The 21,069-nt window shown below is 39.5% G+C and overlaps 1 protein-coding gene across 2 annotated transcripts in view; it reads right to left on the minus strand.

Annotated features, from left to right (window-relative positions):
• Window positions 1–21,069, minus strand: part of LOC145487638 (uncharacterized) — a 152,607-nt gene that overhangs the window by 21,545 nt on the left and 109,993 nt on the right. For both annotated transcript variants that reach the window (XM_081466455.1, XM_081466454.1), the window contains 42 exons: window positions 20,187–20,309; window positions 19,571–19,696; window positions 18,665–18,787; window positions 18,346–18,459; window positions 17,838–17,960; window positions 17,398–17,520; window positions 16,405–16,527; window positions 15,643–15,765; window positions 14,950–15,072; window positions 12,440–12,565; window positions 11,521–11,643; window positions 9,768–9,887; window positions 9,565–9,687; window positions 9,105–9,221; window positions 8,671–8,790; window positions 8,468–8,590; window positions 8,148–8,267; window positions 7,942–8,064; window positions 7,728–7,847; window positions 7,527–7,649; window positions 7,140–7,262; window positions 6,605–6,727; window positions 6,092–6,214; window positions 5,790–5,912; window positions 5,542–5,664; window positions 5,317–5,439; window positions 5,078–5,200; window positions 4,863–4,985; window positions 4,475–4,597; window positions 3,952–4,074; window positions 3,720–3,842; window positions 3,479–3,601; window positions 3,021–3,143; window positions 2,777–2,899; window positions 2,566–2,688; window positions 2,354–2,476; window positions 2,116–2,238; window positions 1,425–1,547; window positions 1,213–1,335; window positions 697–819; window positions 495–617; window positions 31–153 (listed from right to left, as the gene is read on the minus strand). In XM_081466455.1, the coding sequence (XP_081322581.1) occupies window positions 31–153; window positions 495–617; window positions 697–819; window positions 1,213–1,335; window positions 1,425–1,547; window positions 2,116–2,238; window positions 2,354–2,476; window positions 2,566–2,688; window positions 2,777–2,899; window positions 3,021–3,143; window positions 3,479–3,601; window positions 3,720–3,842; window positions 3,952–4,074; window positions 4,475–4,597; window positions 4,863–4,985; window positions 5,078–5,200; window positions 5,317–5,439; window positions 5,542–5,664; window positions 5,790–5,912; window positions 6,092–6,214; window positions 6,605–6,727; window positions 7,140–7,262; window positions 7,527–7,649; window positions 7,728–7,847; window positions 7,942–8,064; window positions 8,148–8,267; window positions 8,468–8,590; window positions 8,671–8,790; window positions 9,105–9,221; window positions 9,565–9,687; window positions 9,768–9,887; window positions 11,521–11,643; window positions 12,440–12,565; window positions 14,950–15,072; window positions 15,643–15,765; window positions 16,405–16,527; window positions 17,398–17,520; window positions 17,838–17,960; window positions 18,346–18,459; window positions 18,665–18,787; window positions 19,571–19,696; window positions 20,187–20,309 (5,145 nt within the window). The remainder of the gene's footprint in view (window positions 1–30; window positions 154–494; window positions 618–696; window positions 820–1,212; window positions 1,336–1,424; window positions 1,548–2,115; window positions 2,239–2,353; window positions 2,477–2,565; window positions 2,689–2,776; window positions 2,900–3,020; window positions 3,144–3,478; window positions 3,602–3,719; window positions 3,843–3,951; window positions 4,075–4,474; window positions 4,598–4,862; window positions 4,986–5,077; window positions 5,201–5,316; window positions 5,440–5,541; window positions 5,665–5,789; window positions 5,913–6,091; window positions 6,215–6,604; window positions 6,728–7,139; window positions 7,263–7,526; window positions 7,650–7,727; window positions 7,848–7,941; window positions 8,065–8,147; window positions 8,268–8,467; window positions 8,591–8,670; window positions 8,791–9,104; window positions 9,222–9,564; window positions 9,688–9,767; window positions 9,888–11,520; window positions 11,644–12,439; window positions 12,566–14,949; window positions 15,073–15,642; window positions 15,766–16,404; window positions 16,528–17,397; window positions 17,521–17,837; window positions 17,961–18,345; window positions 18,460–18,664; window positions 18,788–19,570; window positions 19,697–20,186; window positions 20,310–21,069) is intronic.

The raw sequence follows: 21,069 nt of genomic DNA on the forward strand, positions 1-21,069 counted from the left end.
AAAATGGGTTGTTGCAACATTCTGGGAAACCTTGACAAGTTGCTCCATCTCCAGTGAATCCTTGTTTACAAGTGCAGGTGTAAGAACCGTCATTGTTAGTACAATCAGCGTTCTTGTCACACGGACTGGATTCAGCTGAGCACTCGTCTACATCTGTTGTAATAGAAAAGATAAGTCATTGGGTAATCTCAACAAACGGTTTTGGCTTGAGGATTGAAAATAATTCGCATTGGCTTTGGTTTTGCATACTTCGGTAAGAGATTGTTTTTAAAAGCTCGCACCACTTTTTCATCCAGTCAGAAGTAAAACCGAAACCAATCGTGACTCGCTCGCACACGTACGTTTCCCTGCACTTCCCGTCAGTTACATCTGTTTACTTTGAGTTTTGATTGGTTCACTTTATTGTTTGTGTGCAATGGGATTGGCTTAAGTAATTTCTTTGATTTTTGTTTTATGACAATGAATTGAAAACGCTTTAATTACAAAGGGGAAACCTTCACAGCTTGTCCCATTTCCAGTGAATCCTTGCTTGCAAGTGCAGTTGTAGGAACCGTCACTGTTGGTACAATCTGCGTTCTCATCACACGGATTGGACTCTGCAGAACACTCGTCTATGTCTGAAGCAATAGAAAACAAATAATTACTCTTCTTCATTTTCGAGAAGCTGAATTATAACTTGAATTTTGTTAACGTTACCTTCACAAGTTGTTCCATCTCCAGTGAATCCTTGTTTACATGCACAGCTGTAAGAGCCGTCGCTGTTAGTGCAATCGGCGTTCTCGTCACACGGATTGGTCTCTGCAGAGCACTCGTCAATATCTGTATGCGATATGAAGGTAAATGATACGTTAGGCAGTTCGAACAAGCATTGTGTGTCCTGTTTATTTGTACAGTATTGCGATCTTTTAGGAACATCTTTGGACGGCGTTTCAGTGTTCTTGCTTCGGTTGCATCAGTTTAACCAAGGAATATGTTGTCTGTGAGGATCTCTTTGTTTGAAATTAAAATACGAAATGAAATTTTGATACTAATGAAATCACAAACAAAAAACATATAGACAGTCAGAGAGACAGACACAGTCTGGCAAACAAACAAACAAACAAACAAGCAAACAAACAAACAAACAAACAAACAGGAAACAGAACTTGCAAACACCTCCTGACTTTATTTGTTCCTGTGTTGACATTAAATGTCTGTTATATTCTTACATACCTTGACAAATTATTCCATCTCCAGTGAAACCTCGTTTACAAGTACAGTTTGCGGAACCGTCAGTATTGATACAAACCGCATTTTCATCACAAGGGTTGGAATCTGGAGCACACTCATTGATGTCTGAGAAAATAAAAGAAAAGTGGAATGTATGATTACATAAGCAACTTATGCAAGATATTCTAAGAGATCTTGGTAGGAAAATTGCCTACCATTGCAAGATGTTCCATTTCCAGTAAATCCTTGCTTACAAGAACAGCTATAAGAACCATCACTGTTGGTACAATCCGCGTTTTCATCACACGGACTCGTATCAACAGAACACTCGTCAATATCTGATGAAACAGAAAAAGGGAACAGTCAACTGGGCAATATATGAAAGAGATTCTTTAAAGCTGCAGCGTAGCCGAGTGGTTAGGGCGCCGGGCACGAAAACCGGAAGACGCGGGCTCAAGTACCGCTTTGACCACTAGCTGGAGTTGTATCAGCGTACTCCCGAGGTCACCTCTCGGCCACACTTGAAAATAGCCAACTGGAGTCTCTCCTTCCAGTTAGAGCAATTAACCATGTTTTGTTTAATTTGGATCGTTTGTTTAATTGCGCTGCCTCATTAGCCTTTGTGCTATAAACACTGACCAAAGATAAATGAAGGCTATTTATCTATATTTTACACACAAAACATTAAGATCTGAAAAAATGGTCTCGGATACCGCTACAAATTGCACCATTTCTAGTGAATCTATATTTTGCAAGTACAGCCATAAGAACCGTTACTCTTGGCAATATGACAGCTTGACTATTACAAAACCTGTCGTCCAGTATGTACATACATGCATACTTTATTTGATCAGTAAGTCGAACTGTGGTAACTGAGAGAGATGTAATGATATTCTACACTTATACCTTCACAAACTGAACCATCTCCAGTGAATCCCAATTTACAAGTACAGACGTAAGAACCGTCATTGTTGGCACAATCAGCGTTTTCATCACATGGGTTGGAATCCGCAGAACACTCATCGATGTCTGAAATAACAAGAAAGGAAACTTAATCATAGAACCGTGCCGTAAACTGTTTATATATGATTCCGTCGATTTGCTGAGGAAGGATAGACTTGACACAAATAGTGTTCTACCGTACCTTGGCATACTGCACCATCTCCGGTGAATCCCTGTCTACAAGTACAGCTATAGGATCCTTTACTGTTGGTGCAATCAGCGTTTTCATCACAAATAGTGGGATCAATGGAGCACTCGTCGATATCTGGTGTAATAGAAAGGGAAGAAGACAACCGACTTTATTTTAATAACGTACACTCTTATGAAATATAACGTATTAGAATTCTTGCATACCTTCACAAAATGTGCCATTTCCAGCGAATCCCTGTTTACATGTACAGCTATAAGAACCATCGCTGTTGGCGCAATCAGCCTTTTCATCACAAGGACTGGGATCAACAGAGCACTCATCGATATCTAACAGGTAAGGATTGGAAAGGAATACTTCATATTTTCAGGAAACACGAGTTTATGACAAGGCTTCTTGATTGTAAATCACGCATACCTTGACAAACAGTGCCATCGCCAGTAAATCCTGGCTTACAGGTGCAGCTGTAAGAACCGTCACTGTTGGTACAGTCAGCGTTCTCATCACAAGTACTGGGATCAGTTGAACACTCGTCAATATCTGACACCAAGAAAATAGAATAAAGCTTGTGTCGTTTTAAATCTATCTCGCTTCCAGCGTCATTGTAAGTTTGCGGAAGTCAAATTACGATTGTAGTATAAGGTATAATGTTCTTTCCTACCTTGACAAGCCGTTCCATTTCCAGCAAATCCTTGTTTACACGTGCAGCTGTAAGAACCGTCACTGTTGGTGCAATCAGCGTTCTGGTCACACGGACTGAGTTCTTTAGAACACTCATCTATGTCTGATATTTAAAAAGAGTCTGTTAATAGATCTCAGCTTGTTCATGAAAATATATTTTGCTACAAAGGAAACCCAATACTATCATCTGCGTTTGTTTTACATTTTTTTTTGTCGACAATAAGAATTCATGCTGGTAAATGTAGAAGTGTTGATCCACATGTTTATGAGAAAAAAATATCATTAATTAACATCGCCTTGCACTCTGTGTCTGTAGTTTAAAAGAACACAGTATAGGATGGGTGTTGTAATTTTACAGGTGCACTTGAGAATCAATTGATATTGCGAGGTTGGTCATTTTTTTGTGTTTAAAGGCAAAATAACGACATTCGCCTCTACCTTGACAAGATGCTTCATCTCCGGTGAATCCTTGTTTACAAGTGCAACTAAAAGAACCGTCACTGTTGGTACAGTCAGCATTTGCGTCACACGGACTGGGATCAGCTGAGCACTCATCTATATCTGATTCGTTAAGAATGGAAATAAGTGGTTGTAAACGCAGATTAAATGGGATTCTAACTTGATGACGACGTGAGAAGGATTGTAAAAATTGTGTTGTGTAAAAAGCATTCTAAGATACCTTTACAAGCTGTCCCATTTCCGGTAAATCCCTGTTTACAAGTGCAGCTGTAAGAACCGGCGCTGTTGGTGCAATCAGCGTTCACGTCACATTGACCGGAGTCCGCAGAACACTCATCGATGTCTATTGTGATAAAAACGGAATAAATGCTTACTTACAGTGACAGAAAATGAGGAAAACTACCATTGAAACTATCGATCATGTGTTCTTTATGGCTCTTTGTTTTGGATACCTTCACAAACTGCTCCATTCCCAGTAAATCCCTGTTTGCAAGTACAGCTATAAGACCCGTCAGTGTTGGCACAATCAGCGTTCACGTCACAGGGACTCGTATCTGCAGAGCACTCATCGATATCTGAATAAAACAAAGATGTTGAAATATTATTTCTCGGAAAAAAATGTTTGACACTGGTCTTTTATATATGTTGAGACATCATGTAGATATGTTTACAGATAATCTATATTCCAAGCACTGAGTTTAAAAGTTAATGTACAACCGCTGTAAATTTAATTGAAAAAGTGACACCATCCCTCCCTCCTCCATGTTAATGATACAAATATGACGCATTCTGCTTTTCGCTCGAATTCTTCACTGATTCCTGGAAATGTGGGGGTGGTTTAATTTCTGTCTTTATTCCTACATAGACTGTAGGTAGAAATGATGCGACAGCAAAGACTGAATAGTGCATGTGATTGTAAGGAAGGCGAAAAATTTGAATTCGTGTCTAATGGAAAGGACTTCCCTTTTCGCTCACCTTGACAGGTTATTCCATCTCCAGTGAATCCTTGTTTGCAAGTGCAGCTCGAAGAACCATCGGTGTTGACGCAAACTGCATTTTGATCGCACGGGTTGGCATCTGGAGCACACTCATTGATATCTTATAAGTCGCAAAAAAGAAGCGATTGTGAGAAGGACGCAATCTAGATAAGTAATCATACCAGTTCCAAACACAGAGAGAAGTGCTTAATAAACCAAAATGGCAGGGGGATGAAATGGAGACGAGTAACGTAAGAACGACAGAGGAAATCTGCATAGTTTTAAAGATTTATCTCGCGTTGTCCTATAAAACAAACAATGGGTATTTTCTGATGTAGTATGTAAAGTCACGGCTACAGGAAGAGTTTAGAAATTGTCTTGCCCACCTTCGCAAGATGTTCCATCTCCAGTGAATCCTTGTTTGCAAGTACAGCTATAAGAACCCTCATTGTTGGCACATTTAGCGTTCTGGTCACACGGATTGGAATCCGCAGAGCACTCATCGATATCTGATTTCAGAGAAAGGAATCATTACTTAGTTGATGTCTTTCCATCAAAGAGTTCAAAAACGTGGGAGTAGTGATGGACGCATGCTCATTACCTTCACAGACTGTTCCATTTCCAGTATATCCTTGTTTACAAGTACAGCTATAGGAACCGTCACTGTTTGTGCAATCGGCATTTTCATGGCATATACTCGATTCAGTAGAACACTCGTCGATATCTGGCGTAATAAGAATATAAACGATTTACCTTTTTAGTGAGATAAAACCTGAAATGTAACCAACTTCAAGTACAACGTTACTGAATCTGGAGTGGAGAACCAAGTATGGGTAGTACCTTCACAAGTTGAACCATCTCCAGTGAATCCCTGCTTACAAGTACAGCTGTAAGAACCCTCAGCGTTGGTACAATCAGCGTTCTCGTCACAAGGACTTAATACTTCGGAACACTCATCAATATCTGACGTAGTCAAGTAGAGAAAGGAAATGTTTAATTAAAGACCCAAACCGCCCCACGCCGCAGTTACTTGCTTTGATTCGAAATCAGATTTTCCCTTGTTACCTTCACACACAGTCCCATTTCCAGTAAATCCCTGTTTGCATGTACAGCTGAAAAAACCGTCACTGTTGGCACAATCAGCGTTTTCATCACAAGGACTTGATTCTGCAGAACATTCGTCGACATCTGATGAAAACACGAGAAATAATCAGTTCGTACGTTTCAGTATAATTCCATTGGATTGTGACATAAACATATCTTTGCTAAGATGATATAAAGTGAAATATTTTGTTCAGAACTTCCTTTCATACCGTTGCAAACCGTGCCATTGCCAGCGAATCCTTGCTTACAAGTACAGCTATACGAACCGCCACTATTGGTACAGTCTGCATTTTCATCACAAGGACTAGGATTCGAGGAACACTCATCAATATCTGCAAAAACAATACACATTTCGCGGCTCTTGATAGTGTACTGAACGGGAGCACTGCAATTATTAACGATAAAGGTCAATTAAAATGCCTTTTTAAAAGTTACGCGAGAAGAGTGCACTTCAGCAAAGTCTCTTGCAAACCTTCGCTTAGTGGTTTTCTTCGTTAAATGTTTGATTTACCTTCACAAACTGTCCCATTTCCAGTAAATCCTTGTTTACATGCACAGCTGTAAGAACCTTCGCTGTTGGCACAGTCTGCGCTCTCGTCACATGGAGTGGAATCCGCTGAACACTCATCTATATCTGATGTTTTGAAAGTAAGAGAGGAGGTCACTCTAGAAGCTAAGGTGTTGGGTAGTGTGTCTATGTCAGTGGATTACTGTGTGCAGAAGTCGTGCTTATGCAATCATTGCTTTCATTTTGGAGACAGACAACATTTTTGGGAGAAATGCAGTGTGTGCTAGGCCACAGGGATATTTTTGTCTTCCTTAGCAAGTGTCTTGAGTATAATGTTTCTCGGCTATTCCTATTTCTGTTACATTAAATCTTAATCGTCCCAAAGAGCTCGAGTTTAACACTTTTCAATCAAAGGCTTCCTTGAGCACCTATGATGTTCTCGGGACGTTGGTTTCAACGCATCTTACTATTAAGAAAGAAATTGAAGAATCTTAGTCAATAAGATGTGCTGATTACCTTGACAGTATGTCCCATTTCCTGTGAAGCCGTCATTGCAGGCACAAGTGTAGGAACCGTTGGTGTTGGTACATGCAGCGCTTGCATCACATGGACTGGGATCTGCCAAGCACTCATTGACATCTGAAGGAAACATGCACGATAGAAAACAACCAAGTTATATCAAATGATTCAAGTTGACCATCGTGGTAATCTTCCCTTGAAAAAATTCTTCTAACCAGAAGGTGTTATCGATAACCGGAAAACAATGTAGGTTAAGTAAAAAATAGTACAGCCGTTACCGAAATGAGAACGTATAGCTATTCACAAGGCGCGCATTAGAGTAACTCCATTAATGTCGCTTAATTTTGGAAAAATCTCTATAAAGATATGATTGTCTTGCGTAGTAATTAGCATTCCATCCATGCCGCTGCAGGCCTGGAGAACTCTATATTTCACTGCAAAAGTGGAGGCTTCTTGCAGTCAACCGACATCATTACCAAAAAAAAGGTAATGGAAGCAGCTGTAATAAAAAACAACAAAATCAAAGAATTACCGAGACAAATAACTCCATTTCCGACGAAGCCATCTTTGCAAGTACAAGTAAACGATCCATCGTTATTGAAACAATCTGCGTTTTTATCACAAGGGTTTCCATTCTTTGTACATTCGTCGACGTCTGGAACCAAGCATAGAATTGATCAATACCTGTTCTATATTAGAGTTAATGTACCCATAAATTGGATCCACATCATTAATAGTACAAAGGAAGTGCAGTATGATAACTTGCGCTGATGGCTGACGCCACAGATTTTAAAACATCCTAATCTGCCTTAAGATAAAATAACTCTAGATAGTAGTCAAGCGGCTAGGTAAGGTGTAAGCAAAACCAATCACGCGATGAAAATAGGCAAACACAAGTAGTTTACAAATGGTAACTTACCAACACAAATTGTTCCATTTCCTGTAAATCCATCTTTGCAAGTACAGGCGAAAGATCCATCGTTGTTGAAACAGTTGGCATTGTTGTCACATGGGCCGCCATTCTTTGAACACTCGTCGATATCTGAGGAAAGATTTGCATACCATGTAAACCATATTAAAAAACCAAGAAACCAGAAAACAAAAATATGAAAATGAGTACCACTGCACGATGTTCCATTTCCAGTGAATCCCAGTCGACAAGTACAGACAAAAGAGCCTTTGGTGTTGACACAGACAGCATTCTCGTCACACAGGTCCGATGTCACACATTCATCGATATCTAACGACAAAAATATCAAATATGTTACCGTGTACGCCCGTTTATGTAAGTCTTGATGTTCACAAGCACAACCTGTTCTTAGAATTTTACTTACCAACACAAACTGTTCCATTTCCTGTATATCCATGTTTGCAAGTACAAGTGTACGATCCGTCATTGTTCAAACAATCCGCCTTTTCATCACAAGGGCCGCCATTCTTTGAACACTCGTCGATGTCTATGGGAAAACAAATAATTAGAACACGAGAAACTTGATGTCACGTATAAGTAGCTCGAAAAATAGCACTTTGCAATATTTACCATTGCAAGTTGTTCCATTTCCAGTGAATCCCTGTCTACAAGTACAGATGAAAGAGCTGTCAGTGTTGACGCAGTCAGCGTTTTCGTCACAAGGTTTCGACGACAGGCATTCATCGATATCTATTAAGAAACAACAATTTTCAGTTTTGTCGTCTGCGCCAGTTGATTTAATGTTTCTCGTTGAGGACAAGCAACAGAAAAGCAGGCAAACAGACCGAGAGGCAAAAAAAATAAAAAAATAAATGAAAAATAGAACTAAAGAAATTAATTAAATGTGAAAAAAGCCCGAAGGTACAAATATTCTTCAAATTGTAATTTACCAACACAAACTGTCTCATTTCCCGTAAATCCTTCTTTGCAAGTACAAGTGTACGATCCATCATTGTTCAAACAGTCGGCATTCTCGTTACATGGGCTGCCATTCTTTGAACATTCGTCAATGTCTAAGACAAAATTGTTAGTTAAACGAAAAATTTCATGCCAAGTATATACAGCTCAAAAGCTACGACAGTATAACAATCACCTTTACAAGTTGATCCATTTCCAGTGAATCCTTTTTTGCAAGAACATATGAAAGAGCCGTTGGTGTTAACACAATCAGCATTTTCGTCACACGTGTTCGCGACCAGACACTCGTCGACATCTGACGAGAAACAAAAACGTTCATTCAATTTGAGTGTTCTGTTCCTCTTTCAAGTGAGACAAAAATGTGAAACCAGGGAGGCATTCTCATCGAAGTTCTTGCCCTTCCATTTTACGCTACTGGCTACAACGTTTAATTGGTGAACTTGGTACGTTATAACCCACAAGGATTTCTAGTGGAAGGTTGCAAAAGGAAAAATAAAGAATGCGGAGGCAGAAGTTTTGTGCATTGTTCTTGCCAGTCTCCAATCTCTCCTCCCCTTTGTCGTTTATCTCCACAAGGCTTACAAGAAGAATTCACAAGAAGCCTATTACCTGTGCATGATTCTCCATCCCCTTCAAATCCACGACGACAGGAACACTCGTATGAGCCGTTTGTATTTAAACATGCTGCTTTAACATCGCAAGGGTTGACTGCACACTCATCAATATCTAATACGAACAAAAATAAATTAAAAATGTACATCGAGACGCCGGATCGAAGCGATACAACATGCAATACGTTTTAGTCATATGAGGTTCACAGTAATGTGGTTATGAATTACAAGGATGCTCGTTTAAATCTTCCCCTTATGATGAACTTAAACGAGAATGTTTTAAAACAGTAACAGTAGAGTGTGAGCTACAATGGGTAAGGCACAAAAACCACCAAACCGACGGCCATCAGCCAACCAACTAGCCAAACAAATAAATAAACAAACAAACAAACAAACAAACAAACAGAAGCAGAATTATATACAAGGCACATGCAACATGTGTGTAGAATATAATTTACCAACACAAGCCGTTCCATTTCCAGTAAAACCATCTTTGCAAGTACAAGTGTACGATCCGTCATTGTTCGAACAATCCGCATTCTCGTCACAAGGGCTGCCATTCTTGGAACACTCGTCGATATCTGAGACAAAATAAATAATTACAACGTCATGCTATGAACAAACAGCTCAGAACGTAGCGTACAAACATATTCATGAGTACCTTTGCAAGTGGTTCCATTTCCAGTAAATCCTTTCCTACAAGTACAGGTGAAAGAACCGTTGTTGTTTACGCAGTCAGCATTTTCATCACATGGGTTGGTGGTCAGGCACTCATTGATATCTAAAGAATAAAATTTTTCATTTACTACACTTGGTCAGTTAAATTAACAATTTTGCTGGTAAACAATGTGAACAATTACAGAAACAATTACAATCGTTTATATTGCTCGGGACAACATTGACAGGAGGGGAGAAAATTCTCAGAAAATTCACGAAACATTCTTTAGTTCAATTTTCAGTACACAGTTGCCACCTGGAATAAAGGATTAACAAGTCAAAACCCAAGGGTTTTAATTGTTACCTGTGCAGGTTTCTCCGTCCCGTTCAAATCCAGGGCCGCAGAACACCCGAATGAGCCGTTTTTATTGAAACGCGCAGCATTCACATTACAAAGATTGGATTCACACTAGTACTCATCAATAACTAACATAAATTGGAAGCGCTTACACTAAATCACTGATGCTGGTTACTTGTTAAGTGGAATTTGTGTATGTCTACGAGTTTATAACAACATTGATTTTAATTCATTGACGCAAAATACACTGCAAACAACGCTTGAGTTTCGCAGCATTTCGTATTATTATTTATTATAATTTTTTTTTCTTAATTCAGTCAGATTCATGCTGGCGGATGCTGAGTTCTCAGTCGTGGGTACAAGTTAAGTGTTTTGTTTAAGGAAATAAAAATTAAAACTAATAATTATTAGACTAATAAACACCTGGTAAATCAATCATAAATTAAGCATAGAAATCGCATAGTAGTTATATTAACTATGCTTGTCTTGGGCGATGCTGAAGTGTAGCGTCAAGAAAACTCTACCTTCGCAGTTCCTTCCGTCTCCCGAGTATCCAGCAAGACATGAACAGATGAATGAGCCCGCAGTGTTTTTGCAACCAGCAAACAAGTGGCAGTCATCCGTACCTTTCAAACACTCATCTTCGTCGGAGGAAGATAAGCAAAAACTTCGTTTCAATTAATTTAATTTTCTATTGAGCGGGCTACCAGGAATGATGGTATGTTTTACTCAATGTACTTTTTTTTAAATATTTCCCGAAGAAGTTTCGGGAAAATCCGAAAATTTTTGAAATTCAAAGATATTCCTAGCGAGATTGTCTTCAAATCTAAAGATTTTGGAAAATATTGTTACATTCGCCACTGGAATTGCCGGAAAACCGGAGTATTTGATCGAACGGAAAGCGCACATATATAATATATCCTCTGACGGAAGTAATCAACGGGTTTGATGCAGTCCTGTTTGTGGGGTTCAAAAGGAAATCATCCTGGCGAAGGCTAGGTTTCCCAACAGAACAACACGGGAATGACTGCATCACGTTCTACCTTCTTGCGTTTATATCCGTTGTCGTTAATTTTTGAACTCAGTTTATTTTATATTTCAACTGTACGTGGCTGTTTTTTTTCTGATATGTTAATTTTTTTTAAAATTTGTCCTTATCAAATACTGATTGTTAGCAACCGTAGGGCAGAATAAGTTTGCTTTCAACATTTATATCATCTCAGATGTGGAGGTTTAACCAGTTAGCCTCTCGATCGAGTTAGAAACTTTTGAGATTTTCATCATGTCTAACATTCTAAAGTGAAGTAATTAATATAGTCACAAAAAGCAAGCAAACAAACAAACAAACAAACAACAGCAACAACAAAACGAAAGTGTACAGTGTTCTGTTCAGTTGTACCTTGACATAAGTTGCCGTCTCCTTCAAACCCAGTCTTACATCGACAAGTGTAGCTGCCTTCTGTGTTAGAGCAATTGGCGTTCTCGTCGCACTCATTAGCTCCCGTTTCGCATTCGTTAATGTCTTTCAAAAGAGAAGAATAAAGGACCCAACTCGTGGATTAGTTGAAAAAGCATAACGATGCGCACGATTCAAGAAAGCAACATAAATTGCAGTCTGGTTCCTAGGTGCCGCGATCCTTTTGGTCGCTCGGTCACGGTTGAACGAGAGCGCTCGGGCTCTGGGGACGAGATTGTTAAAAATGCCACAAGGCCAAAGGACGTCTAAACACATGTGCGACCGCTGGAAATGAGTAAAGGAAGCATTATGTCTCATCGCTGGGGCGGATGCAGGATTTAAGTGAAGGGGGTTCGAGATGCGGACCGCCGAAGGCAGTCCCCCTATAGGGGAGCCTCCACTGTAAAATATTAACACAATTGAGGTCCTCGGAAATGGGATTTCCGACATTCTGGGGCCAAGTCAGCAAGGCTCACTTTTCTAAATTTTATTGGGTTGGACCAGACCTCCCGGGTCGCCGCCTCCACCAACCTTATGGTTTGGAATAGGGCACGTTCGATATATCAATCATTCTAACGTAACTCCGAGGCTTTCAGGACAAACACCTATATTTGGTATTGCTTTCTTTGTATCCAAGCGTCTTCTGGGAATTGAGGGACAAAAGAAACTTTGCAGATTTACAATTTTGACCCGAAAGCCTTGGAGCAATGTTAGAATATTGAGATATCGAGCGTTGCGTATTGTTGCCGGCTTTTCTTTGCTTCAGCCCAACTCTGTTACTGAAATGAGCTATAATTGTTTGACGTTTTTATGGATGGTCGATTATATACTGTTTCTGGGAATTTCCGTCAAAGAATCTCACCCGAACAGTTTCCGTCGAGTTCTTGCTTGAATCCAGTAGAACATTCACATTTGTAAGACCCATCTGTGTTAACGCACTGCGCGCCATAACCACATGTGACATTCAATAGCAAACACTCGTCGACATCTGCAAAAACATCAACCCTGCGGTGAAGATATTCCTTCCTTCCTTGGATTTGAGTTTTAGTCGACTGTATAGCTGAAACGATTAGCTCCTATATTCTCATAACTTGTCACTTGAGTCTTAGATAAACGAAGTAGAGAGAAGTCGGTGCAAAATCAGTCCATATGTGTCATTGTTTAAAGGGATACCTTATAACATGACATTTTCGCGACGCGTTAATTTCACGAATTTCGCAATTTAAAAAAATGTCGCGAAATTAATTGAAAAGTGACGCGAACAATAAGTGTCGCGAACTAAACATGACACGAAAATTAAGTGACTAACATATGCATTATGCTATTGTTAACATATAGTCCAGCCATTGCGTTTTTGTTACTTTTGGCGTTATTCCGGGCGTCATTGTACCTTTGACAAAGTCGGTTTACTAAATTCGAGGACGTGTTTAAGTAACATTGTTAAGGAAATAAATTATGTGTAACTCGAAAACGCGAATTTAAAGCCAGTGATTCAAAATACAAAATTTTCGTAGAAAAGCAGAATTTAAGGGTCGCGAAATATGTGCACCCCAAAATCGCGAAATAAACGTGTCGCGAAAATTTCATGTAATAACTGAAGGTAGAAGGGATTATGTGATATGTCAAAAAGGACGTTTGCGTGACAAAAGATGTTTCCCCAAGGAAACTCAACCGTCGATATCCATTTCCCCGGAAGTATTTTCCAAACAACAATACCGTGGTTTACTAGTGTGAGGTCTAGACTAGAAGTTTTGCCGCACATAGTGGAAGTAGTGTCATCTTTGCATGGGCGGTCACGCACCCGTTGTCCCGCAACTCTCAGAACATGAATGAATTAACCCCCTGATGAAATGCCTGCTTCTTGCCAAGCGTCTGCTACCATGTTCACAACCGCTTCCAGTTAACAATATCATTGCGCAAGTAGGGCTTCCCATCCCGAATAAAACAAAGCAATAGTATATACTTTTTTGTGTGATGATTGAAGTGAATGTTATGAGTTTACTCCAAACAAGATCATGATTGTCCCGCGTCGTCACCGTTAGACAGATGCCCAGAGCCTTCAGAGGTTAAATCAAAAGAAAACAAACCCCGCATTAGAGTGATTGAAAAAATCTGCTTTCTTTTCTTCCCGCGTCCGAGTATGTCGTCAACAGGCGACGAAGATTAAGAACGTATTCAACTTATTATTGTTTTGCTGTACCAACAAATTTTCATCGAAACACTTGCTTGTCAATAGATATGGAGAATTAATGTTCTAAACTTAGGGCTGTAAGGCTAAATACAGCCTCAAGTGTACAAACTTTAGCGGGTGTCGATGTCAGATGCTGACCACTCCGCTGGAAAAGTATTGATTTTCAAAAGGGCGGTATTGCGGCAAATCAATTAAGTAGTTAATCCCTTATACTGGTACACGGCCAAGTCTGGCGAAATTGTGATCATGTCCTAAAGATAGATTCCTTTCAGTTTCGCTAGTTTTGTCCCAGTCGATAAAGAAAGTAGACGTCAACAGAAAGTTCTGTCGTCTTGCCTTTTTTATAAAATCGTCAAAGTTCGCCGATTAATTTCGTCTTAGCAAATAATAAATAATAAATCAATCATCATTGTGTTAAATAAAGCAAATTTGAAATGACATAACTCTGCTTGATGCCGTCAGAAGAAGATGCTGAACCAAGAACAGTTCTAAACATTTTCTACGGTTTAACGAACAAGGGAATAAATGTATCTACAACAAAGGAACGATGAGTTTACTGAAACTGCAATTGAAGAGAAAATCAACACTGAGTATTATAATCTGTTAAGTGTTTCTTCACTTTTGGCTCTGCGCCTGCTATTTCATCGTGTAACAAACGATTTCTGCGGTTAACAACAAAAAGCCATGCGCCTAGAACAATTTCGCAGCGGGTAACCTTGCTTAGAAGACTTCAAATTTTATTTGGGGAACACAGTGGTGAAAAAAAAAAAAAACAAGGTTTTCTGACAGAACAGATTATTGTTTTATTGAAAATAATTATACGCTGACGACTGAGATCGAAAAATCGATAAGGCGGACAACGGAGGTTATCAAACCGATTAGGAGGTCATTGGGAATAATCGAATCGAAGTTGTTGAAGGCCGAATTACCGTTCGTCGATGTATAAGCGTATGGAATTGAAGTCACCGATCGAGTTAAGGAACGAAGTCGAACACGTTATTCTTTCAATAAAGGACCGGTCAACAGCAACAGCAAATCGCAGGCATTTCATGCGGTGAGATGAAGCGGAAGATAAGTCAAAGATGAGGAGAGACAGACAGACAAAGACAAGTTGAAGACAATTTTACTTGTTGCATTTTAACGTCCCCCTTTCCCGCCTACCTTCTCAATACCACCGTTACCTGAACAATTTTGGCCGTTTCCACGGTATCCATCGTTACAGCTGCACGTGTAGGAGCCATCAGTGTTTGTACAAAGCGCGTTCTTGTCACAGAGATTCACATCTCGTTCACACTCATCCACATCTGTTGATGGGAAAGACATTTTACTTTCTGCATTAAACAAATAGATATTTGGATATGCGAGGTGATGCGTCTGCATACATGCACTTGACCCTGCCAACTTGATGTTCTTATAAAAAGTAACGAAATTTCATCTGATATTTGAAACTGAGCTCCGTATGGGACGCACCTGTCCTCTAAATATTTGCGCACATCTGTCTTTTCGAATGGATGATGGAATGGAAAGGAGGGGAGAGGAGAGGAAAATAAAGGAATTGAAAGGTAAAGAGAGGAAAGGAATGGGAAAGAAAGAAAGAAAGAAAATAAACGAATAGGAAGAGATGGGAGAGGAGAGAAAAGGAAAGGGACCGAAAAGGAAGGAATGGAAAAGAAAGGAAAGGCAAGAAAATGATGGGTAAGATAAGAAATTGAAAGGAAAGGAAAAAATAGGAAAGGAAAAGAAAGGAAAAGAAAGGCAAGGCAGAGAAAGAAAATGAAAGGAAAGGAAAGGTAGAAAGCGACACTGAAAACTTTTGACCACCTGCGAGTTAACAACAAATAACAACAACAAGATAAGAAAAGAACCCATCTCACCAGAACAGTTCTTTCCGTCTCCGGTGTAACCAGGTTTGCATGAGCAGGTGTACGAGCTTTGTGTGTTGCTGCAATCCGCATTAGCATTGCAATCAGATGTCCCAGAAATGCATTCATCAATGTCTACGTTCAGGACAATAATAAAAAAAATAACTATGTTAGAATTACTACTTTATTATTACTACTCTTTCTATCCCTTTGAAAAATGCAAAGAGAAAGTGTTTTGGGTTATGAGTGGTTAGTGATGCACATTGGTAGGTGCGGAGGCCTGTAATTGGTGAGTTGCAGCTGATGTTAGGAGATTTAGTGATTAACAGATCCTTCTGTGGTGTTTTTAGGCGATGAGACACTTTAATTTTAAAAGTGGGTCACGAAGTCAGTGTTCGACATATTTCCCAAAAATTGCCGGTTGTGAAAATTTGGGGAGATTATCTGCGTTGAACTGACGTCTTGTCATTCTACAGGAAGTGGAGTAATGCTGATAACGCAGTTAAACAAGTTAGCAGATTATATCAAAACAAAGCTTACTAAAATCTTGTGAATGCAATACCACTGTATCAGTTTGGAACATGATTGTGTCAAGCATTTTTGTAAACGATCGAGCGAACAAACGAATGAATGAATGATAATTTAATCAACTGATTGATAGACGGAGTGCTTGATTGATTGATTAATCGATCGATTTAGAATGATTTATTGCTTAATGAAGTAGTCAATTAGTGAGGGAATGAACAACAGTGTCTCCATCTCTTGTGTACCTACCTGAACAAGCTGTCCCATTCCCTGTAAATCCAGATTTACAAATACAGTTGTAAGAGCCTTCACTGTTTGCACAGACTGCGTTGGCATCACAGACAGACGCTCCAGCCGTACATTCATTGACGTCTATGTGTGAAAAAACAAAAACCCAGCGACATAACTATTTACTTCCACACAAAAAAACACATTTCATAAAAAGTGACTGTTTAGCATGAATGTTTCGATAGCTCATTGAGAGTTGGCCTATATAAACCTCCCTATCAAAGCGAAGCCTGGTGCACAACCATTCGTATGAAAACGAGTTTAATTTAATTACATGTGAAGGAAATCTCATTTTCATATGAAAGAAATGGGAAATGGCCTATTGAGACGGGGCTTGCAATGCTCAAAGTCTGTTTCCACGGAGGTAGCGCACTGCACTAGAGAGCAGATATCATATTTTTAGCCTTCCGGGTGCTCAAAACAACTCATTCAGGTGTCTGCATTAGGCTATCCAATCACAAAAGTACAAAGCCGTACGTGGTTTCCCTGGTCTTTCATAAAAACATAACCAGTCTCCGGAAAGTGCTATGCTGGTTTAATGAAAAGGAAAACTCTTTCATCACATTAAACTCTAAAGAAATACTCTTCGGAGCAGCTACTGATAACGATAATAAAATTAAAAAAACTAAATTTCTGCCTCCTCTATGCCAAATTCTACTTTCATTTCCGGACAATCAAACAACGTGCATGTAATTGGGATGTTTTTGTCCGGAAACTACATTTTATGTTGAAAATAGAAGGTTTCGCTTAGTTCAATTTGTCCTCTACTTCTCGCAATCCAAAAAAAAAAAAACACCCAAGCAAAAGAATCATCTTCTTCCAATAACGGCATTTGTACACCCTCAAGCACACAAAAAAGACACGAAGCAAAAAAAAAAAAAAAAAAAAAAAAGAGCATTCAAATTTTTATTCGCATTACATCCTGACAATTATTCTAAATTCGTAACGTCATACCACTGCACGTTGTTCCGTTTCCAGAATAGCCTGCTTTACAAGTGCAGTTAAACGAGCCTTTGGTATTTAAACAGTCAGCATTGATGTCACACTCGGTTTCCTCCGCCGCACATTCGTCAATATCTAGGTTGAAATCAAATGGTAAAGTTATTTGTTTATTACTGGGATAAGCTCCGGCCTGATGGGCCACTTTGCTCGTATACAGACTTTACCTTTTACCTTACCTGAACATCACTGGAATCTCCATTCACGCATGTTATGCAGTGATCCTAACCCTAACCCTAACCCATGTTTGCCTGAGTTAGCTTCGACACTTAAAGGAGAGTAAAGTTGTTATTTAAAGGTCTATCTAGCAGAGCTATTAACTGTATCGGCAACGAGCCAAAATTCCATGAGATTCTACACTGCTTGCAGTGTTGATGCACAGACAGCATACTTACCTGTGCAAGTCGTCCTGTTTCCAGTAAATCCGGATTTGCACGTGCAGTCATACGAACCTTCGGTGTTTACACACTCTGTATTGTTGTTACAGTCTGCTGTTTCAGCCTCACATTCGTTAATGTCTAAGTTGAAACAGAACGAAGCACTTAGAGCAAGCCAGGTAGTCGAGATATTAGTTAGTCCGTCGGTCTGTTAGTCGGTCAGACTGAGAGTCAGTCGGTTGGTCGTTCAGTCAGTCAGCTGGTGAGACAGCCAGTTAGTCGGTCAGTGCGTCAGACCGTTTGTCCGTCAGTTAGTACCTCAGCCAGTCAGTCAGCTAATCAATCAGTCAGTAAGTCAGTCAGTCAGTCAGTCAGTTAGTCAGTCAGGAGTCCGTCAGTCCATCAGTCAGTCAGTCAGTCAGTCAGTCAGTCAGTCAGTCAGCAGTCCGTCAGTCAGTCAGTCAGTCAGCCACCAATTGTTTACGCTAGGCAAGAAGTTGTCATTTAACATGGTATTTTTCTCTACCTAGACAAATGTCTCCAAGGCGAGCGAATCCGGATCTACAAGTACACTGATACTTTCCACTAACTTCTAAGCACTCCTCGGTAGCAGAACAAGGCCGGTCACAAACACCTATAGCTGAAAAGGAAAACAAGCAATTTATCAAGAGCGAACAGATCTCACTTCAACTTATTTCTTCGTGGAGTTGTGATCAAGTAATGGTTTAAGGCGTCAGATTTAACATTTGACGGCAAAGAGTTTATGATAAGCCCCATCTTTGAATTCTGTATGTCCATAGGCTATGAACTTGAAGTTAACTACATAAATGGCTAACTTCACAAACCCGTGCAAGTGGTTCCATTTCCGGTGAAGCCAGGATTACACGTGCAGCTATAGGAACCTTCGGTGTTGGTGCAATACGCGTTTACGTCACAGTCGGTGATTCCAGCGGTGCATTCGTCTAAATCTGTTGACCAACAACACAAATCAACACGGAGAATGAAGCTACTTTCTTGGGTATATAGTCATAATGCAGATTTTCCTTCTTTAAAATTTGAGTGAAATGAACAATCGAATGACTTTAAGGCAGCTACAGTGTACATTACGACAGCAAATTACGATTAAATTAGTCATTATCCTTGAAATAGCAACCTTTTTCGAGACAAAAAAAAAAAAAAAAAACGGTGTAGAAGAAAAGTAGGCAAAAAAGAACATGAATTGTCAAAACTGAGGCATATGGAGGTAGTTTGCGAACGTCAAACTTGAAAATCTAGGCTTGGTTAATTAGGTTAGTTTTGGGCCGCACTTAAATTTTAAATTTCACTTCTTATTTTTTTTTGTAGTATGTTTAATATCGGAGAATATTCTTTGTATGGGAATTAAGTTTCCCCCAATTATTCTCCAGTCATGTACTTTTTGTAATTTCTGTGATTTATTTACTTGTACTAGCATGGCAAAGTATTATTAAACTTAAACTTAAACTTAAAAGTGTCCCAAGATAGGTCATCCACGTCTGGGACATTGCAAGTCGCTTTTTTACACCACTGCTTTAGCAGTGAACTGAGTTGGCAGATGGTGGTGGAAATAATACCATAGAAAAAAAAATCCGTGTTAAATTTTCCACGAAGTTTGCGATCCTCCTTGTTCAAGCAAAACTGGTAACGGCATCTGAAAGTATGGAATTTGTCAACTATGGGAGGCTCGGAGAAGCGGAAATTATTCCAACCGAAGACAGCTCTAGACTACAAACCTATACAGTTCCCGGCTTCGTTTAGCTGGTACCCTTCAGTGCATCTACAGCTATAGGATCCATCGGTATTTAGACAATCAGAGTTCGCAGGGCAGCTCGCTGAGCCGTCTTCACACTCGTTGCGATCTAGCATGTGACGAAAACAGAAAAATATTAACCATCGATCGTGAATAACACATGTTTATACAGGTCGGTGGGTAAGGCCGGGAATAGACCATTTTACAGTTGTCTGCTCAGTGACCTGGCCTTTGTATGGCAGCGAGGCTAGAGTTGACCTTGTTTTGATACAGACCTCACTGCTTTTGTCATGTAAATGCACCTAGTTAGCATCAGAACAACTTGTTTTACACAACAAAAGCAGTGAGGTCTGTATCAAAACAAGGTCAACTCTAGCCTCGCTGCCATACAAAGGCCAGGTCACTGAGCAGACAACTGTAAAATGGTCTATTGAAATTTTGCTCAATGTTCTTGCAAGGATGAATACGTTTTAAATATGTAAGCAAATTTAGTATGTAGAGGATTCCTAGAGATCATCGAGCATTTCCTCTTAGTATGCATTTGATACAGATTTCCAAGTGCATGGCGTGGCTCATAAATTCATGAAATTAGAACTAACCTGCGCATGTTTTTCCATCACCCTCATAACCTCTGATGCATCTACACACATACAACCCAACCGTGTTAGAACAAAGGGCATTCACGTGGCAATTAGCCTCTCCTGTGGTACACTCGTCAACATCTGTTTCATGAAGAAAAAAAACTTATTAAAAACAAAAACTTTCCAAACATTTTATTGATGAGGAATAAATTACGCCTGGTAGAATTTGCTGTTTCATTAATACTTCAGTAAAAACAGGTCAAACGTTTCTGCTTACACTTAAGTCATGAATTCATAAATATAAATTTGATTTCATTCTGCTTTTCGAGTTCCATACTTCAGATGCATGGTGAGGGTAGACTGCGTTCGGCCAGGTGATCCTGCCACCGGAACTTATCTAGGTTTCCGTAGCATTTCACGGCTGGGAATACTTCCATCTCTCACCAGGATGGGTTACTAGTCCCTCACAGGGTCACCTCCCTCTAACATTAGGGAGCTTGAGAAAAGTATGACGGCAACGGCAACGTCGCTCAACAAAAGGTTTAATGAGGAAAACAATGGTTGTGCACGTGCGTTATAACTCTTAGTACATTTCTTTGCCGTCCTCTGTAAAACAACAACGTGAAATGACTAAATTCTGTGTTGCCTTGAGAACGTGAACCCCGACGGCTGATTTTTAAATTCTTATGTCGAATTCTATGTAAACTAGATTGCATCTATTTACATTTATGTAAACTAGATTACATCCTACATTGTAAATGTTTTAATTCTTATTTTGTAATTATTCTTTATTGTTTATTTATACACGACCCCACAAGCTGCAAGCTTAATTAGTTATCGCGTTTAAATAAAGGTTACTTACTTACTTACTTACTTACTTACTTACTTACTTACTTACTTA

This window comes from Orbicella franksi, chromosome 5 (assembly GCF_964199315.1).
Source record: "Orbicella franksi chromosome 5, jaOrbFran1.1, whole genome shotgun sequence".
Lineage (NCBI taxonomy): Eukaryota > Metazoa > Cnidaria > Anthozoa > Scleractinia > Merulinidae > Orbicella > Orbicella franksi.